We start from the raw sequence: 19,878 nt of genomic DNA, 5'->3' as shown, positions 1-19,878 counted from the left end.
CATTTGTTATTCATTCGTAACAATTTAAATAAATAGATGGACAATTACATTAAAACTACAATGTATGTTTCTACTTTACACTATTACCACCTCTTTTTATTCCAGGAATATGCCTCCAGCTTATTTATTCTGTGGAGAGAGGAAGAGACAGTGATTAGGAGAGAGTCAGAAACAGTCATTAAAAGTGTTTGACTGTTATCATATATTTAGAGTTGCAACAAACCTCGAACAATGAGTTTGGTGGAACATTCTGCCATCCCAAAGGAGTTGACTGCTACAACTTTGTATTCCCCACTGTCCTTTGGCCTCACTCTTAGAATATACATGCAGCATACGCCGAAGGAGTTGGTGATGTAGTAGTTGCTGTCAGAGTTGATACACTGGTCATTGAGGAACCAGGAGACAGATGGTGTCGGGAACCCTCGCACAGCACACGTCATGTAGACCTGATAACCTTTAGGCGGTGCGTGAAGCTTCAGAGGGACCAAGATGGACGGAGGTCTCTCAAAACTGACAGGTGTTGAGTTGATTCTGTTGTGGGTGATTGGAACTGCATGGTGGATAAAATTGAGAATAAATCAGGGATAACAGGAATTCACAGTTACAGAATCTGTGTAATTCTAGTATCAAACCTCTGTTGCTATTCATCCCCCAAGTTGGTGACTGCGACGGATCCGAGAGCCCCATGTCGTTCTTGGCAAAGATCCGGAAATGATATTCAAGCCCGGGAAGGATGTTGTTGACTGTATGTGTGTTGGTGAATAGGCGGTCTGCAACAGTTTTCCAGACCCTGGTGTTGGAGTCTCTTTGGGCGACCATGTAGTAAAGTCTGTCATCAAGCTTCTCATCTGGTGATGGAGCCCAAGTTATCACCACTTTTCCATGGACCGTTTGCTCTAGTTCCACCGGCCCTGGACTCTTGGGTTCATCTGGGTGCAGAAAAAGTAAACAATGTTTTCGTGAATGTGACTATATGCAGTATACTCCGTATGGTCAATTACCGATACCAGGTATCGTATCAAAGCCAATACCGGGCTTTTTAGGTATTGGCAATTGTGATGGCTGCGTAATAGTGGCAGTTCAAAAATTAGTTAACTGAAATTACAGGCAGGGTGGTTTGCATTAAATAAATTGTCATGAAATATATTCAGGGTGACTTTAAATGGCCAATAGATTTCTACTTGTATTTCAGGTTTAGTGTCAGACTAAGTACGGTGGATAATGGGCTTATGCTTGTGGAAAAAAATGAAAAATGTTTTAAAAAAACCTGGAAATGGTCAAATACAGCTGAAGTCCAAATACGTGTTGGGGGATCTATGTTTGGAACTCTTTACTTTCTTTATTCTGGAATGTTTCAGATTGTTTTGTAGAAACATAAACCCATTATCAGACAATCTTACTCTATAATCAAATCTGAAATTAAAAAAATAGCTATTTATTGTCAAAGGGTGTATCATATTAACTAATGGTATTGTAATGTGGAATCAGTATCAATTGTTATCTGGGAGCCAGAAGCTAGGAACAGCAACATTCTTGTAGTCAATAAGATGCTAGTCATTTTGCCTACACATATCATAAGAAATAGCTGTTTTGGAACATTGTTTAATCAATTGATAAAGGCAATCGGTTCCTCGTAACCTGTTGCTCCTTATTTAAAATCTGGGGGGAAACAATCCTTACCTGTAACTCTAACTTCAACATCAAAACAAGCCTGCCCAACTATGTTTTTGGCAATGATAGTGTAGATGGCTGAGTCAGAGCGCTTGGATGAGGGAATAACAAGCTGGGACATTCCTTCAGAGTTGACGATTCTTATCCATGGAGGTAATGGTTCATCGTCTTTGAGCCATGTGATTTCCGGTGGGGGTTCAGCCTAGGTTATGATGGATGGGTATATCAGATGACAAGAACAGTGTAATAAAATAGGAAGTATCTTGCGTTTTAATACCTCATAGAGAATTTTTACACGTGCTGAATTTCCTGCTCTGACAACAATGAAGTCTTCTGGGTCTTTGAAGTAAGGCTTCACTGAATGGAAAGAAAGAAACATCATCAGGCCCCTAGGTTATCTCTTATTACATTGTTACCAGAAAGGATAAACAACTTACTGTTTGGATTCTTTGCACACACCATTGCTGATGGGGGGCTCGGCTCTCCGGCTCCAGATTCATTTATTGCAAGAACCCTGAACTCATACTCTGCTCCCTCTGTGACGTCTTTAACCGCATAGCTGATGTCTGGAGGAAAGAAGACCAAAACAACATAAACGTCAAACGTGTCTGCTTTCCGATCGAGCGGTTGCTTGTCTGTGACTCACCTTCGATGGGTTCATTTACTGCATTCAAAGGGGTCCACTGATTACTGCCCTTCTTTTGTTTCTCCAGTAGGTAACCGATGATGGCCACTCCCCTATCGTCCACAGGTGGTTCCCAGGTCAGAGTGATACAGGTCTTTGAGGTACTAACCACTTTGGGGGCACCGGGTGGGCCAGAAAGAACTGAAACAAGACGTAAGTGGAGACAAACGTCAATGTAATGACCTGCCCAGGATACTCACATTAGGAGTGCTTTAAAAATTTAGGAAAACCGTCTATGATGAAAAGTCTTGTAAAAATACCTAGACTGAGACGGACTGTTTCTTCTCACTATGGTTTGGCCGTGTAAACGTGATTCAATGGTTGCTCAGTCCAATATTTTTTAAAACAGGATACTGAAAATGATGGATAACTTGCCAGAAGATGGTCATACAGAGGAGAAATGCAATATTATTGACAGTTTTGGCCCCCTTTGCTTGATATTAAAATTAGAGGAAATACTTTGACGGGTTTTAAGAGGCTCTGCATAGGGAATATGACATTATTATATCACCAAGGACTTTAAGGAGACTGCCCAAACAGCTGAAAGATTATTAGATTCTGCACAAGCCATTTTATTCAATTTACTTTATGGCAGTCATTTATTTACTTTGTTTTTACTCTATGTAGTGCCAACACTGGCACCGGAAAACCTACAAACTCCGCACAAGGAAGCTGGGAGCTGAAATTAAACCTGTGACCCTTGAACTGTGACAAACATGCGAACCAGTCATCCATCATGCCACCCTGATTCAAAATAGTTAATGTTGATCTTTTTTTGTCCTACTTTTGTTATATGGCCCACATAGCAGCTGGGTGGTTAAGCATGCAGCCCCACGTGTGGAGGTCCAGGCTTTAAATCCACCAAGCCAGCTTCTTCATGTCTGCGTGAGTTTCCTCCAAACACTTCGGTTCTCTCCCACATTCTGAGAACATGCATGTCAGGCTAATTTGCCGATCCAATTCCCCCTAGGTGTGAATGGGCGTGTCAGTTGTCTGTCTCTGTGTGCCCTGCGACTGTCTGGAAACCATTTCAGGGTGTCCCCAGCCCACTGCCTGAAGATGGCTCGGTTAGGTTCTATCACCCCCCGCTACCCTAGTGAAGACAAGCGGCACAGTGAATAAATGCATGGATTGTTGTTAATAACAATAAATATGGTAGATAAATTGGGGGAAAAATGCTTTTCTTAAATCAGGCAATTCATTTTAGGGAAAATCGGCTGGCCTAGGGTTCTACAAACGGACCTTGTTCACAGTTACTCACTCATGATGCCTGCCATAATACTTTCTGCTGTCTCAAGAGCGTCGCTGAGGCCTTCCAAGTTCTCTGCATAGATCCGATAGCAGTACTTCTTCCCGTGGGTCACGTTCCTGTCTCTGAAGGTAGTCTTGTCACCAGACACATGTCCTACTTTGGTCCATAGACTGTGGTCCACTTGATGGCGCTCAATGATGTAGTTGGTGACAGGGGACCCGCCGTCATCTTTGGGAGGTTTCCATTTAATCTCAATGAGAGATGATGTGGTTTTAATGGTCTCCACGGGACCCTCTGGTGGACCGGGGCGATCTGTGTAAAAAAATGAAATGTGAAAAAAGTGTGCTAAGTTTAACAGAATCCGTTGCTATTCCTCACAAGAAAACAAAGAGCTATTCTTTACTGTGTGGTCTTTCATCAATATCAAAAGCTCCAGAGATTCTTTTGAAAAAAAAGTGAACCCAATGACACACGAACCCTTCCTGAAAGGAGGATTATAGTCTGCTGTTGCAAAATACATCATGTAATCAATGTTCCCTCTAATTTTCCACGGGTCTGAGCATTCACACAAAGTCGGTGAGCAACGCTTGAAACAACAGTGGGCAACCATAATCCCAAGAGTGGCAAGATAATTAATTATCCAAAATTTGACATCAAGTTACATTTTGCTGAGTTTCCAGACGATGAAAAATTATTTTTCTCTTTTGAATGAATTGACTCATGTACTATTGCAAAGGTTGTACGGCCTACAAACGTCGTTTGTTCTTACAATTCTCTCACAAGATATCCATTTCTTTTTATTTCCTGATATATTTTGTCGCATAATATTAACATTTTTGGGGGCTTAGTTAGTTGGTTGCGAGATACAGAACTGTACTTAATCACATTTTTTAATAGGTTCCTAAATTTTTCCTTCTTCTTTTCTCTTTTCCTTGTCACGATACGTGGCGGGGATGAAGAGGACCGGACCAGAACGGAGGCAGGAGGCATGAAGGGAGAACTCAAATGCGTTGACGATCCATAAGTTTTATTTAATAAAATAAAAGTCGCCCAATACTCCGGGGGCAAAACAGAAAGATACAGAGTTCCTCCGGCACGAACTCAACAGGACAAGGCATAACAGACCGGGATTGTGAATAATGAGTAATGAACCGGCAACCGCAGAGCCCACAATGCAGCCTTAAATAGCAGACCCACAATTAGTGGAACTGCTTTCAGCTGTTGCCCAGAGGGCGGGGCAGACTGGTCACCAAGGCGACCGTGACATTCCTAGCTTTTCACTACTTTTTCATTTTGGTATTTTTTTCTTTTTGGTTCTATTCCCCCCTTCTTTTAAGTCATTTTGTCAATAGTTTTACATAATATTTGGTCATGTTGGGATTAAAGAAGACAAAAACAACCTGAAGAGCCGTTTAAGACCCGAAAGAGCCGGTTCCTTTTAGTGAGCCGAGCCGAAGAAGCCGGTTCTCGACAAACTCTACTAACTTTACTCAACTTTGTTCTCCTTCGACTTGACTTCAAAATACCGCATTTAGGACACAACGTCAGGAGAACCCGTGTATTTTTACCTTCATGCACTGTAACTGACTTAATTCGCTTCTCAATTAGTAATTTTGAGCCTTCATTTTTTTGCGCTGGCTAGATTTTTTTGTGCGCTGAGAATGTGCAAGCACAAAAAGGGAACACTGCATGTAATATGGGCAAAGGCTTTCATTAAAACTGTCGAGCCAGACTAAATATTGGACTTTGCAATGAATTATAAGTCCACCAATGAATTGCGCTGTTTTGGGATTGAAAAGGACGTCAGCTCGGAATCGGATTTCAAGCTTCTCCAATCGCAGTGTTTGTCCAGCTTTAGTTTGACTTATGACTTACCAAGGACCAACAGTTGAGTGGTAGCCCCGGCGGCCCCGAATGGATTTTGAAGCTGAATTTTAATTTCCCCCGCGTCAGTCTGCAGGCAGTCTCTGAAAAGCAGCCGGCTGTGATTGGGCTCCTTCACAATTTTCACTCCTCCTCCATCTTTGACTTCCGCTCCGTTTTTATACCAGTTAACAATCAGAGCCTCCTGAGGCTCAAAGGGCATTTTGAAAGCGGCATTTTGCCCCACTCTCACTGTCACCGGCTTGCAGAACTTATGAAGGTCGTCCGGGTCGAATTCCGGGACGTCTGCAAGGCATAACATGTAATTAACATAATATCGTGCTTATGCAGAAGTACTGGGATGCTTTCACGTCAATCTTACCTCCAACGATGACCTTTCCCTGCGTACTCCGATCACCTGATACAAAGCTGTACATGCCAGAGTCATCGTCCTGGCAGGTTTGAAAACTCAGCACATGGGTAGAGGAATCTTTGCTAATCTTGATTCCATCTCCAGTTCTTATCTAGTAAATTACAAAGAGAGGTAGAGTCAACTTGCAATAAGCTGGACTTCATCTGTAAGTATCACTAAATGCAGGAATGGGCTAAGTTTTTCAGTCACGAGCTGAATTGGGTTGAAAAAATTGCATCAGGTCCGGGAAATTTGTATTTAATTCTTTATGTCTCCGGAAATAGAGAGTTTCATATACTATACCTCAGAAATGCATGGGGAGATTAAATAACATAAACAAATCTATATTTTCTCGTTTGCTTTACCTGTTAAAGTTATGTCTGATCAGGTATTTGTTTATAAAGGAACCATTTTCATCCATTTGGTTTAAAAACAGTCAAAATATATAAATAGATAAATTTAATTAAAAGTAAGAGCAAATTAATATCTGTTTTTTTAAGCACTAAATGTGATCATTTGCATTGAAAATAACTCGATGCAATCGGGCTACTTTAGTGATATTTTATTGCATGAAATTTAATATATTGATAAACAAATTTGATTTGAAAAAAACAAGTACAGAAAAAGGTAGCTATATTTCGGGCCATGAGCTGTCACAATCACCTGGATTGGGAACACCTGTGCTCAGGTTTTGGCGCCAACAGCCAGGACAGTTGATTGGCACACCCAGTCCATTTAACTCCCCAGCTTCCGGAATCAAGCTGTCTGATTGTACTCACGCTACCTGTTGCCATCTGCTCAGTAAGCCCGTACCTCTGACTCTTTGCCTGCTCCCTGTTTTCTTCTGGTTGATCTCCGCTGCCGACCCGTTTCTGTAATTGCCTACGACCTGCCCTGCCCGTCTGACTCCTGAACTCTTTTCCGAATACTACGACGCCCTTCTTCTCCAGCCCCGGCCAACAACACTACGATTACGCCTGTCCGCGACCATTCCCGCCAAGCCTTCACCCGTCTGTCAAGACAAGAAGCGGCTCATTTTTTTGTTTTTCTTTCTGCATTGACTCGTGATCTGGATTAAGTCAAATGACAGGTATCTTTTAGGCCTTTATACATTTTATTCTTTGATGCAATGCATTTCTGAAGTCTTGGATCAAACTCTTGTTTAAATTCGTCAGTGAAACGATCATGCTTTCTTTTTTTGCGCGTGTTGGCTTTTTCATAATTTACTCACACACTCTCAAAAAAAACAATGGAAAAATAATTTACTGGTTTGCCATCTTTAAACCAGGTGCCATTGCAGTCGATGTTCATCATGACTTTTAGTTCAGCTGACTTTCCACGTTGACAGTAGATATCAGACAGTCCACAGGTGATCACAGGTTCTGAAAACAACGGGGATTATACTGTAATGCAGGGGTCTCCAACATGGTGCCCGCGAGCACCAGGTAGCCCTCTTAAGAACACCGAGTAACCCACAGAAAGGTTCTAAAAAAAGAAATCATGTGATGGCTCATTGCGATATTATAGCAAGTTTGATTTCTACCTCACATGTACTTTAACTGGTAATAGCCTAGTAATAATGTAATATTAAAATAAGTTGAACGAAATGTTTATCAAAATGGTAGTCCAGAGGGTCATCAAAACAGCCCAGAAAATCGTCGGTTGCTCTCTGCCCAGTCTGGAGGACATTGCCTGCTCTCGCTACCTCAGCAGAGCAGAAAACATCATCAAGGGCTTTTCTCACCCCGGCCACCAATTCTTTGACCTGCTGCCTTCCGGCAAGCGCTACAGGTCATACAAAACAAAAACAAACAGACTCAGAGACAGTTTCTTCCCCAGAGCCATTACCACCCTAAACACACACCGCACAAAAAACTGAAAACTCCTGCAAACACACTACCTCATACGAACGTAAAATGGTACTCATGTCTATGTTTCTTGCACAATGTTGACTGCACTATATTTACTGCTCACCTTGCACAATGGTGACTATTTTTTTTTGCACTATGTTGACTATTTTTGCACCAAAATGCATATTGCACAAACCCTTACGATACCAACTTTATGTAACATCCTACATCTCTTTGTGTAAATATTGTGTAAATTATAACTATAACCTTATCCTCCTTGTTTTATAACCTTATCTTCTCTGTTCCTTATCTTCTTGGTTTCTTCACTGTGAATGTGTGAAACTGGAGTGTCATGCCCAATTTCGTTGTCACAATATGTTAACCCATTTTGTAACAATGACAACAAAGGTATATTCTATTCTATTCTATTCTATTCTATTCTATTCTATTCTAGTCCTTCGCCTAAACAGCAAAAAAGTAGCTCTCAGCCTCAAAGAGATTCGTGACTCAGTGTGTGTTCGCACTTCAAAAAATAATTTTACCCATCAGCAGATATGTCGGTATACTTTAGTTATGAATTCATTATTTTCTGTAAAATAGTAGAAATAGCTCCTTAACCTAGGAAAAATGCATTTGTCTGATTATTTTCCTCTATTTAATAATTATATTGTAACAGGATAAAACAAAAATAACTACCGTAAATTCCGGACTATAAGCCGCTACTTTTTTTCCCAAACGTTCAACCCTGCGGCTTATTCAATGATGCGGGCAATTTATGTAATTTTTCTAACGGCCGCCAGCGGCGCTCGAGTACAAAAGGTAAGATTTAGACCGGTGGAATATATGCACCGAGGAAGACTGCAACTTCTTGGCGTGTGCATAAATTAAATTAGCGTAAACATACCTTCATCATGCAAAATGCAAAAAGAAAGGCACATGACGCAGCTTTCAAGCTAAGAACAATCGAGCAGTCCGATAAAGAAGGAGCGAGTGTGTTGCTAGCGTGTTTTGGAATAAGGGAGCGTGGGACGTCGTCTATATGACAAAGTTTCTTTCCGACACTGAGGAAGATGACTTTGATGGCTTCAGTTCTAAGGAGGAAGATGAGGACGGTTTACCGTGATTTTCGCAAGTACGGTATGTTTTTTTAACAGACCCGTTTACTGTGTTGCGAGCGTGTTGCTAGCGTGTTGCTACCATTAACTGCCCTGTCACAGGCACCGTTTGGGATGAAAGTTATATTATTATTATTAAAGCTTTGAAAACTCTCTCGGTGTACCGTCTTTCTTTGTGAATATGTGTAACCATGTATAATATGTATTTGCAACTGTATATTTTTGTAATGTATTTATTTCAGACACTTATTCTGATATGTTTTGCACGGGCGAATAAAAAAGAAGGGGCAAAACAAACGCGGGGTGACGGGAAGTGCGGTGAGACTTGTTTGTGGACGCAGCGGACAATAGTGGATATATATTTTTCCCACCCTTACCTTTGGAAATATACACTTTTTTTCCTTGGATTACTTTCAACGGGACCTGGACTCTGCAGGTCTGCATCGTACCTTAAGTACCGGTATCATTTTTCGTTCATTTTGCCGGCAGGGATTTTTGGACTGTGTACTTTTATGAAGGACATTCAGTTTCAATCGCGGGACTTAAAGTCAGGTTTGGGTTGATTTTGTGTTTGTGTTACATTTTTTAACGTGGGCGCATGCGGCTTGTATACAGTTGCGGCTTGTGTAAGTACAAAATCGGTTTTCTCTTAAAATGTGGTGGGTGCGGCTTATAATCGGGTGCGCTCTATAGTCCGGAATTTACGGTACATATGTTGCCTTTCATTTGCCGTATAAAATAACTTTGTTCATTCAAAACTTTACTTTTGATATTTAAATACGAAAATAAGTTACAAATCTTTACAATAGAAAGACTTAAAATCAGCCCCTTAAGGATTGCATCATTTACAGCTTATTCTGACTTTTTGTGATGAAAGGCTTTACTAATAAATGTTTTTCTTAAGTCTAAATGAACCGAAAGAGACAATCAAAACATCAAATTTATTAAAACAATTTCCTCACCTGGAAGAGCTGGCTCAGGATTTATTTGTGTTTCCTTAACTGAGAGGGCAAAGAAAATCAAACAAAAACAGAAATGTAAGTCATACAGTGGTTTGCTTATTTTGTATTCGCTTTGACTAAATTCTGGTACCATGAGTGCAGACAGTGCCAATGACAGTTCAATCGCAATATTTCTTGACACATTTTATTTTATATGAATGTTATTCCCTTACGGGCAGCACGGCGGCGCAGTGGTTAGCGCATGTGCGGCACAGTTCAAGTCATTGGAACCTCCTGCGTGGGTTCAAATCCAGCTCCAGACTTCCTGTGCGGAGTTTGTATGTTCTCCCCGTGCTTGCATTCCAAAAACATGCATTTCAGGTGAATTGGCCGGTCCAAATTGTCCCTAGGTGTGAATGAGTGAGTGAGTTGTCTGTCCCTGTGTGCCCTGCGACTGGCTGGCAACCAGTTCCGGGTGTCCCCTGCCCTCTGCCTGATGATTGCTGGGATGGGCTCCAGCACCCCCGCGACCCTACTGAGGATAAGCGGTGCAGCTAATGAGATGAGATGAGGTTATTCCCTTATCACTGTCTTTTGCATCTGCATCCGCAATATTTGAGGGCACATCTGACGATTTGTCTTTTCCTGTTAATCATTCATATAAGTTGTTGCTGTGTCAAGAACATTATCGTGCAAGCATACTGAAACTTGATGAACAGCAAAAAAGGCAAATGTTCAACGTTCAGATAAAACATTAATCATACCTCTTACCATTGCATATCTCCTTCAATGTCACATTGACTGTTTATCACTTTCTGTCGAACATTGTTTTTTTATTATCTGCTATTTCAACAATTACTCAATGCAGGGATACAGACATTGACAAATGTATGTGTCGTAAACAGGGTTGGATAGGGTTACTTTAACTGGATTACTTTCAATTACTTTTGGATTACTCCAATACCAAATATGCTAATAAAGGACAAAAGAAACAAAATAGGGCAGCACGGCAGCGCAGTGGTTAGCGCACGTGCGGGCACAGTTCTAAGGTCTTGGGAACCTCCTGTGTGGGTTCAAATCCAGCTACCGGACTTCTTGTGCGGAGTTTGTATGTTGTCCCTGTGCTTACGTGGGTTTCCTCCGGGCACTCCGGTTTCCTCCCACATTCCAAAGACATGCATTTCAGGTGAATTGGTCGGTCCAAATTGTCCCTAGGTGTAAATTAGCAAGTGAGTTGTCTGTCCCCGTGTGCCCTGCGATTGGCTGGCAACCAGTTCAGGGTGTCCCCTGCCCACTGCCCGATGATTGCTGGGATGGGCTCCAGCACCCCCGCGACCCTACTGAGGATAAGCGGCGCAGCTAATGAGACGAGATGAGATGAGAAACTAAATATGAATACAATTACTAAATTTTGTGAAGGCTTGGGGAGTAACGGAATACATGGAACGGCAAAAATGATGTTGGCAAGCTGTTTGGATTTATTTTCATTTTGTCTCTGTCGCATTTTATGTTAGTTTTGCCTGAGATCAATGAGATCCAAGCCAGGAGAGAAAGCTTACCACCTGTTGTGAGTCATAATTGTATTCATATTTAGTTTCTTTTGTCTTTTATTAGCATATTTGGTATTGGAGTAATCCAAAAGTAATTGAAATAAATCCAGTTAAAGTAACCCTACCCAACCCTGGTCGTAAATAAATTGAATAGAAAACATAAAGTCACTTCTTAGGCGATCAGCTGAGGCAACATTGTGTCAAAATTAGTAGCTGATGTTCAAACATCATTGTACACATCATGTCAAGTAGTGCACAGCAATATAACGCAAATAAATACTGCATTGAGGAACTAAATAATTCAGCTACAGCGCATTAGGGGAGAGACAGATGATGTTTTGTACCTGTGGGTCATACAAAACATACTTTCAGGATCATTTGCTTCAACTTCTACTGTATTGTGAATTATGTAAAATGTTACAGACGTGCTGCACTTTTGTCACCAAAAGTAAACTTTTAGATTTTACCAATACCAATATATTTTCTGTGTAGACTAGCAATGCTCTGATTGTGGTTCTATTTGTTTTTGATTGGATTGAATTGAACATACACACTTTTGGAATACAGTGGAACCTCGGTTTTCGAACGCCTCTTAGTTCGAACAAATCGGAGTCCGACCAAACATTTCGAGAAATTTTTGCTTCGCTGTTCGGTCAAAAAAATCGGAGTTGGAACGCCGGTAATGCGTGAGTGCGTACGCTAGGGTGCGATGCTGAGCGGCGTATGGGTGTAGATCGCTCTTTTCGTGACCAACTGTTATCGCGTGAGGACGTGCTTCGTTTTGCTTTCGCTTTTAATATAGGTGTACGAAGTGTTTTAGCCCCTAATTATGCCTCCGAAGAAAGTCAGTGCAAGCAGCAAAGTTGCTACAGGTGAAAAAGGAAAAGTAGTGCGTACAACTATTGCATTTAAGAAAGAAATAGTAGCCAAATATGAAGGAGGTTTGCGAGTGTCGGATCTTGCTAGGGAATACAGCATGGCTAAATCTACGATCAGTATGATACTAAAGAATAAGGAGGCTGTGAAATCTAGTGATGTGGCCAAGGGAGTGAGTGCTATAAGCAGGCAACGGCCGCAAGTTTTGGAAGAGGTTGAAAAACTGCAAACAATAACATTTCTGTGAGATTAAATTACATTTACCAATAAAATAACACAAACTAATCCTTAGTACGTGCTTAAGGGTCTGATTAGGTAGATGCAGATCATTCTGTTGACTTTTCTGTTGTAATAACAAAGTTATTAAATAAATGTAACGAGTGTAATAATAACTTGTTTTATTGAAATTCGTGCTGAAATATGTTGTATAGTTTTTGTATAAGTGTCCTGCAATGATGAGTCCAACAGTGCCACCTGCTGGTATGGGGTAGGGTTTGGTTTGGCTTTTGACATGTGACCAGAAGGCGGGGTTTTCGGCAGTCTACAACGAGCTGCCAACGGAAAGACACGATCTTTTGGTGCTCCGCAAAAAGTTAATTTTAAACATTAAAACCACAGCTGACAAATCTCTCAACATGCACAGTAATGTGATTGATGTTGTCAAGCTGTTTGGATTTATTTTCGTTTTGTTTCTGTCGCCTTTTATGTTAGTTTTGCCGGACGTTGCATGTTGTGCTAAAATGCTAATTCCCCTTTTATAATAATAATAATAATAATAATATAATGATAATTTCCTTTGTATTGTCATTCTTTGTAACAGTGTACACAGAACGAAATGTCGATACACCTGACCCGTTGTAGCGAGCCGATGCAGCCGCAGCCAACAGAGGGCGCCGCCATTTTACCAATTAGGTATGGCTCGGCCGAGGCGCGAACCAGCGACCTCCCAGTCTCAAAGCGGGCACACTACCATCTAGGCTACTGAGCTGGTATAGAGATCAAAGCCAGCAGAGAAGCTTACCACATGTTGTGTTGTGACTCATTCATTTGCAGGTAAATTGTACCTGTTTTTATACTCATTATTGTTATTATTTCTATTTTCTCATGTATATAAAAAGGATGATGTTGGTTAAAATTCAGACTAAAGAAAATATGTTGAATTCATTGTAAACGTTAAAAGTATCTTGTTAAAATGGATGTAAAAATGTATTGTGACGGTTGATATTCTAAAATGTATTTATGTAAACTAGAAAGAAAGATCTTTGATATGTTTTGGGCAGTCTACAACAAGCTGCCAATGATCAAAGAGATCAAAGCCAGCAGAGAAGGCTAACCACGTGTTGTGACTCATTCATTTGCAGTAACTGTGATAAAAACCTCATCATCCAGTCCAGCGTGAATGTGGATCTTTGGTGGGACAGGTACACCGCGGTTACATAAATATAACCCCAAAAATCGAGAAAAATAAAATAAAAAAAACAACCGCAATTTAATATATCAATGTTGTTGTTTACCTGGTTTAGGAGTTTCAGCTGGAGGTGCAACTTCTTTTGCAGCCTTGATTTGTTCTTTCATTTCCTCTTTTTGTTTCTCCAACTTTGCATGTTGCTCTTGAGCCACTTTCTGCAGGTTGATACCGGAGCCCCCGGCCCTTGTTGTCTTCCTTACAGCCTTCTTGCCCTGATCTGGATCTTTATCGGCTGGAGAGATATGAAAATGCTTAGGTATGTTGGAGATTTCAAAAATTATATTTCGGATATAGACGATAGAACATACCTTCAACAACAAGCCAGGCATTGCATGATTTTATCCCAGCACAAGCGGAATAAATGCCTTTGTCGACCACCATGCAGTCTTTGACCACCAGCCTATGGATGAGCTTGTCCTCAGAAACCTCAATATCGTATTTATCTCCTTGTTCCAAGGGCAGATTCTTGCCGAACCATGAAATCTTGGCAAGGGGGACCGAAAGGACACACTCAAATATGGCGTCCTCTCTCTCTTTCGCTGTCACTTCCTGAATTTTCACTAAGAAATCGACCATGGGAACTGCAATAAAGTAATTTTAAGAGAAAAACACTGAATTACCTTACCGAAGAGAAAAAAACCATAACATCTGTTCTCTTTAAGTAAAAGTAACACTGCATTCGGGCAGCACGGCTGCGCAGTGGTTAGCGCATGTGCGGCACAGTTCATGTCATGGGAACCTCCTGCGTGGGTTCAAATCCAGCTCCAGACTTCCTCTGCGGAGTTTGTATGTTCTCCCCGTGCTTGCGTGGGTCTCATCCGGGCACTCCGGTTTCCTCCCACGTTCCAAAGACATGCATTTCAGGTGAATTGGCCGGTCCAAAATTGTCCCTAAGTGTGAATGAGCGAGTGAGTTGTCTGTCCCCGTGTGCCCTGTGATTGGCTGGCAACCAGTTCAGGGTGTCTCCTGCCCACTGCCCGGAGATGGCTGGGATGGGCTCCAGCCCCCCCGCGACCCTAATGAGGATAAGCGGTACGGCTAATGAGATGAGAACACTGCATTCTGAAAAAAAAAAAATGCATCCCAAAATAATCTAAAAAGATTGACAGTTTTGGTAATTTGCCCAGATTTACTTCTTTCTTTATTTATTAACTAGTTTAATATTGTATTTTACGAAATCATCATTTTGAAACCCAGCAAATGGGGTCATTTGTACAAAAGAAGCAAAAACTACACACAATGAAGTAATGCATCTGTCCATTCTGGATGAACTTTGAATTATTTTTTCCCTTTATTTCTTTTTTTTTTTTTAGTATAAAAAGGAATTAAATGATCTGCATTTATATAGCGCTTTTCAAGTCAAGACTTCCCAAAGCGCTTTACAGTGTGCTTCACATTTCCCAATAGCGGCCATGCAGCCATGTAAGGCGCTAACCTGCTTATTGGGGGTATTAGGGGTTCAGTGTCTTACCCAAGGACACTTCAACATGTAACACGGAGGAGCCGGGAATCGAACCTGCGATCTCTTGATCCCAAGACGAGCTCTCTACCTCCTGAGCCACTGAATTCTGTTTTGACCTACTCTTAAAATCGGTGGAAAAGACGTTGACATTTTCTACGTCCAACTGGTAGAATCCGCCGTCTTCTGGTCTGAGATCCCTCATGCTGAATATATACTTTCTCCCTACTTTCCTCAGGCTGTGCTTCATCGTGTCTCCCAGTTCTTTTGTGTAAGGGATCATTTCGCCATCCTTTGAAAAAAACGAGCCAAGAATACATATTCAGGAGTAAGAAAACAAAATCATCTAAAAATAATGTCGACACACTACAGGGAGTGCAGAATTATTAGGCAAATGAGTATTTTGACCACATCATCCTCTTTATGCATGTTGTCTTACTCCGAGCTGTATAGGCTCGAAAGCCTACTACCAATTAAGCATATCAGGTGATGTGCATCTCTGTAATGAGAAGGGGTGTGGTCTAATGACATCAACACCCTATATCAGGTGTGCATAATTATTAGGCAACTTCCTTTCCTTTGGCAAAATGGGTCAGAAGAGGGACTTGACAGGCTCTGAAAAGTCAAAAATAGTGAGATATCTTGCCGAGGGATGCAGCACTCTTAAAATTGCCAAGCTTCTGAAGCGTGATCATCGAACAATCAAGCGTTACATTCAAAATAGTCAACAGGGTCGCAAGAAGCGTGTAGAAAAACCAAGGCGCAAAATAACTGCCCGTGAACTGAGAAAAGTCAAGCGTACAACTGCCAAGATGCCACTTGCCACCAGTTTTGCCATATTTCAGAGCTGCAACATCACTGGAGTGCCCAAAAGCACAAGGTGTGCAATACTCAGAGACATGGCCAAGGTAAGAAAGGCTGAAAAACGACCACCACTGAACAAGACACACAAGCTGAAACGTCAAGACTACTTCCAAAATATTCAGCTTTGATATTAATGAGACTTTTGGGTTCATTAAGAACATGGTTGTTGTTCAATAATAAAATTAATCCTCAAAAATACAACTTGCCTAATAATTCTGCATTCCCTGTATGATCCACATTTGATCAAAGAAGGTAAATGTTAAAGTAGGCTAATAATTCCGTTGAACTTTCAGCAAACACTGTGAATGAGTCGGGTTACTCTGTGACCTTTTGTAAGAATGTTAATGGAATTGGCGTGTTTTCACCTGACCTTATACAGGTATATTGAGCTGCTCTGTTCGATAAGGTCCATGTCAATCTCAAAGGATGCAGTACCATCGGCGTTCACCCGGATATGTTTCAGGTTGGCTATGTTCTTGACAAACTGCATTGAAAATCGAATGACATTTAAGAAAATAATGGTTTGTAAAAGGAAATACAGTGGAACCTCGGTTTTCGAACGCCTCTCAGTTTGAACAAATAGGTTCTCGACCAAAAATTTCGAGAAATTCTTGCTTCGCTTTTCGTTCAAAAAATCGGAGTTCGAACGCCGGTATGCTAGGGTGCGATGCTGAGCGGCGTACGGGTGTAGATAACCCCCACCCCTCGTGAAGAACTGTTATCACGTGCGGACTTGCTTCTTTTCGCTTTTAATATCGGTGAACGGAGTGTTTTAGCCCCTAATTATGCCTCCGAAGAAGGTCGGTGCAGGCAGCGAAGTTGCTACAGGTGAAAAAAGAAAAGTAGTGCGTACAACTATTGCATTTAAGAAAGAAATAATAGCAAAATATGAAGAAGGTGTGCGAGTTTCCCTTCTTTCGAGGAATAGAGCATGGCTTCTGCAGACCACCACAAAGGTAAGAGATCCTATTCATAATTCTATTCTTTATCCTTTAACCATACACCACTTTTTGTGGAGACCCGGGTGCTAAATGACGTGTAAAGGACCTGATTTTTTCACTTTTACACGTTCATGTTAGCGTAATCTAATAAAGATTACGCTAACGCGAACGTACGATTAGCCTGGGTTAGCTTCATGTTTACGTTTATGGTAAACATTCAGTGTGTTGGAACGGATTAAAACGATTTTACATTACTTTTTATGGGAAAAACAATTTCGGTGATTGAACAAATCGGTGTTCAAACAGGGTTCTGGAACGGATTATGGTCGAGAACCAAGGTTCCACTGTATAAGGAAATATAGTCTACTTTACCTCTGCTTGTTCCTCTTCTCGTTCCTTTTTCATCTGGTTGAGTTTCTTCAGCATGCAGCGGAAATCAGTCACTCCATACTCCGCACAAATTCTCTCGTAGTCTTTCTTATCGGCGCTGAGGAGCAGCTCCCAGAACTTTGGATCCGACTCGCCGTCCTTCTTCTCTGTTTGTTCGGATTTCGGGGGTACTTTACTACGGAGAAAAATACATGTTTGTGTAGGTTGGGTACGGGGGATCTCAAAGAAACATGATTCAATTAGAAAGAAAGGAAACCTTTTCCTTAGGATTTTCGTGAAACCGCCATTAATTGGGGGTGTAACCTCTTGCTGGGCGTTTTTCTTTTTGTAGCCAACTGAAAAACATGAAGTTGTGCATCTTAAAATATTTTTAGTACAAGGAAGAGTATATCCAGTGATAGGTTTAAACTTTAGTAGACACTCAAAATAAGGAGAAAGGACAGGAATCGATTTTGAATCTGTAAGGAGGCCAGGTAGAGAAGCTTTCAGATCAGAAAGTCCAACCTGTCAAAAGGCTTTCCTCTGAGCCCTTTGTTTTCAGGAAATATCTTAGGTTACAAAAGCAGATCTTCCATAAAGGGTTAGGAAATCTCATCTCATTAGCTGCACCGCTTATCCTCAGTAGGCCCGCGGGGGTGCTGGAGCCCATCCCAGCAATCATCGGGCAGTGGGCAGGGGACACCCTGAACTGGTTGCCAGCCAATCGCAGGGCACACAGGGACAGACAACTCGCTCGCTCATTCACATCTAGGGACAATTTGGACTGGCCAATCCACCTGAAATGCATGTCTTTGGAATGTGGGAGGAAACCCGAGTGCCCGGAGGAAACCCACGCAAGCACGGGGAGAACATACAAACTCCGCACAGGAAGTCCGGTAGCTGGATTTGAACCCACACCGGAGGTTCCCAAGATCTTTGAACTGTGCCGCACACGCGCTAACCACTGCGCCGCCGTGCTACCCGGTCAGGAAATCAAATAATAATAACTTTATTGGCCAATAGTGTCAATGATGTAATACTAAAAAAAAAAAAAAAAAAAAAAAAAAAAAAATACAGTGTACAATAACAGACAGAATAACAAAATTTTGTGGCACCCTGTGATATTTTGAATCATGAAAAAAAGGATTACCAATAACCGTCCCATTTGAGTCACATTGCCATTTGACATTCAATCATTAGTACTTTCGGTTTGCCTATGTATGTTTCATTTTGGTATCGGTATTCGTTTGCAGAGACTGTATGTAAGATTAAATGAAATTAAATGAACTGATCCGCATTTATATAGAGCTTTTCAAGTCAAGACTTCCCAATGCGCTTTACATTGTGCTTCACATTTCCCAACAGCGGCCTTGCAGCCATGTAAGGCGCTAACCTGCTCATTGGGGGTATTAGGGGTTCAGTGTCTTACCCAAGGACACTCAACATGTAACACGGAGGAGCCGGGATTCGAACTGCGATCTCTTGATCCCAAGACGAGCGCTCTACCTCCTGAGCCACTAAATGTCTTCTAGTGGTTAAAAAAAAACGGTATTCAGTAAAATAAAGATACTGATTTGGATATTAGGCAAAAATACCTGAATTATCATACTAATGTTAATTGTTGGAGAAAAATCATAGCTTGAGAAATTTGTATTTCTTTTACATAGTGGAACCCACAGTGGGGTGGGCACTATGGCACTGTGGAACTGTGGTCCTGGCCCTTGCTTGCACCAGACAACACAGTGCCATCTAGTGGTCACATATTACACATTGGGTCTTTAAGGGATAGTGTAAAAAAAATGCTGGTGCAACCGATCTTGTAAAAAATAAAGTGTGAGTCATTGTGAGTCATTTCAAGAGGGCAACACAGGCCTTCTATTAAATCCTCTTCTCATGTGTCCAATATAAAAAAACAGAATACACTTATCGTCAAGCAAAACCTAATCAAGCATTTAACACTTCTGGTTGAATGAAGTACAGTCATACCTTCAATAACATTCAGAACAACTGTGACCGTAGCTTGTCCATATTCGTTGGTCGCAAAACACTTGTACGTGTCCGCTTGATCTGGTTTTACATTTGGCATCTGGAAGATTAAGAATCAAAAAATAAGCTGAGAGACCCATAGCATTTAAGAGTGTCCTGTCAAAATAAAAGCACATTTTTTAGGACACATTGAACTCAACGATGTTGGCCCTCCTGCATTGACATTGCATCCCAAAGAATGTGTCGTAGGTTGAGTTAAGAATGTATTAATTCGCAATAGTTGACTGTTAGCATATCGGCTGTACCGTTTTTAGACCTACATGCATTGAAATTAATGTATAAAAAACCTCAATACCTTTTTCTCTGCAAGTATTCTAGTTTTATCCGGAAAGTCCCCAAAAATGCATTTTAGGTTACATTAAGAATCCAGTAAAAGCAGAGTGCTAGTGTTTGTTTGTGTAAATGACTGGTTATCTGCTAATCAATGTTCCCTTGAAACAACAGTGAGCCACCATAATCCCAAGTGTGGCAAGATAATTAATTATCAAACATGTCCAAAACTTGACATCAAGTTAC

At 41.2% G+C, this 19,878-nt stretch overlaps 1 protein-coding gene across 1 annotated transcript in view; it reads right to left on the bottom strand.

Annotated features, from left to right (window-relative positions):
* Window positions 1-206: 206 nt before the first annotated feature.
* The window catches only part of igfn1.4 (immunoglobulin like and fibronectin type III domain containing 1, tandem duplicate 4), a 25,285-nt gene continuing 5,613 nt past the window's right edge, over window positions 207-19,878 (bottom strand). Inside the window, 18 exon segments of the mRNA XM_088339113.1 lie at window positions 207-550; window positions 633-929; window positions 1,681-1,873; window positions 1,949-2,028; window positions 2,109-2,237; window positions 2,318-2,497; window positions 3,618-3,920; window positions 5,484-5,777; window positions 5,854-5,995; window positions 7,150-7,286; window positions 9,811-9,849; window positions 13,730-13,915; window positions 13,992-14,264; window positions 15,266-15,434; window positions 16,377-16,490; window positions 17,320-17,512; window positions 17,594-17,672; window positions 19,303-19,402. Coding sequence (XP_088195239.1) covers window positions 207-550; window positions 633-929; window positions 1,681-1,873; window positions 1,949-2,028; window positions 2,109-2,237; window positions 2,318-2,497; window positions 3,618-3,920; window positions 5,484-5,777; window positions 5,854-5,995; window positions 7,150-7,286; window positions 9,811-9,849; window positions 13,730-13,915; window positions 13,992-14,264; window positions 15,266-15,434; window positions 16,377-16,490; window positions 17,320-17,512; window positions 17,594-17,672; window positions 19,303-19,402 — 3,252 coding nt within the window.

This window comes from Urocampus carinirostris, chromosome 6 (assembly GCF_059441175.1).
Source record: "Urocampus carinirostris isolate Australia breed hairy pipefish chromosome 6, RoL_Ucar_1.0, whole genome shotgun sequence".
NCBI classification, from domain to species: Eukaryota; Metazoa; Chordata; class Actinopteri; order Syngnathiformes; family Syngnathidae; genus Urocampus; species Urocampus carinirostris.
This window is presented reverse-complemented; position numbering and strand designations above follow the sequence as displayed.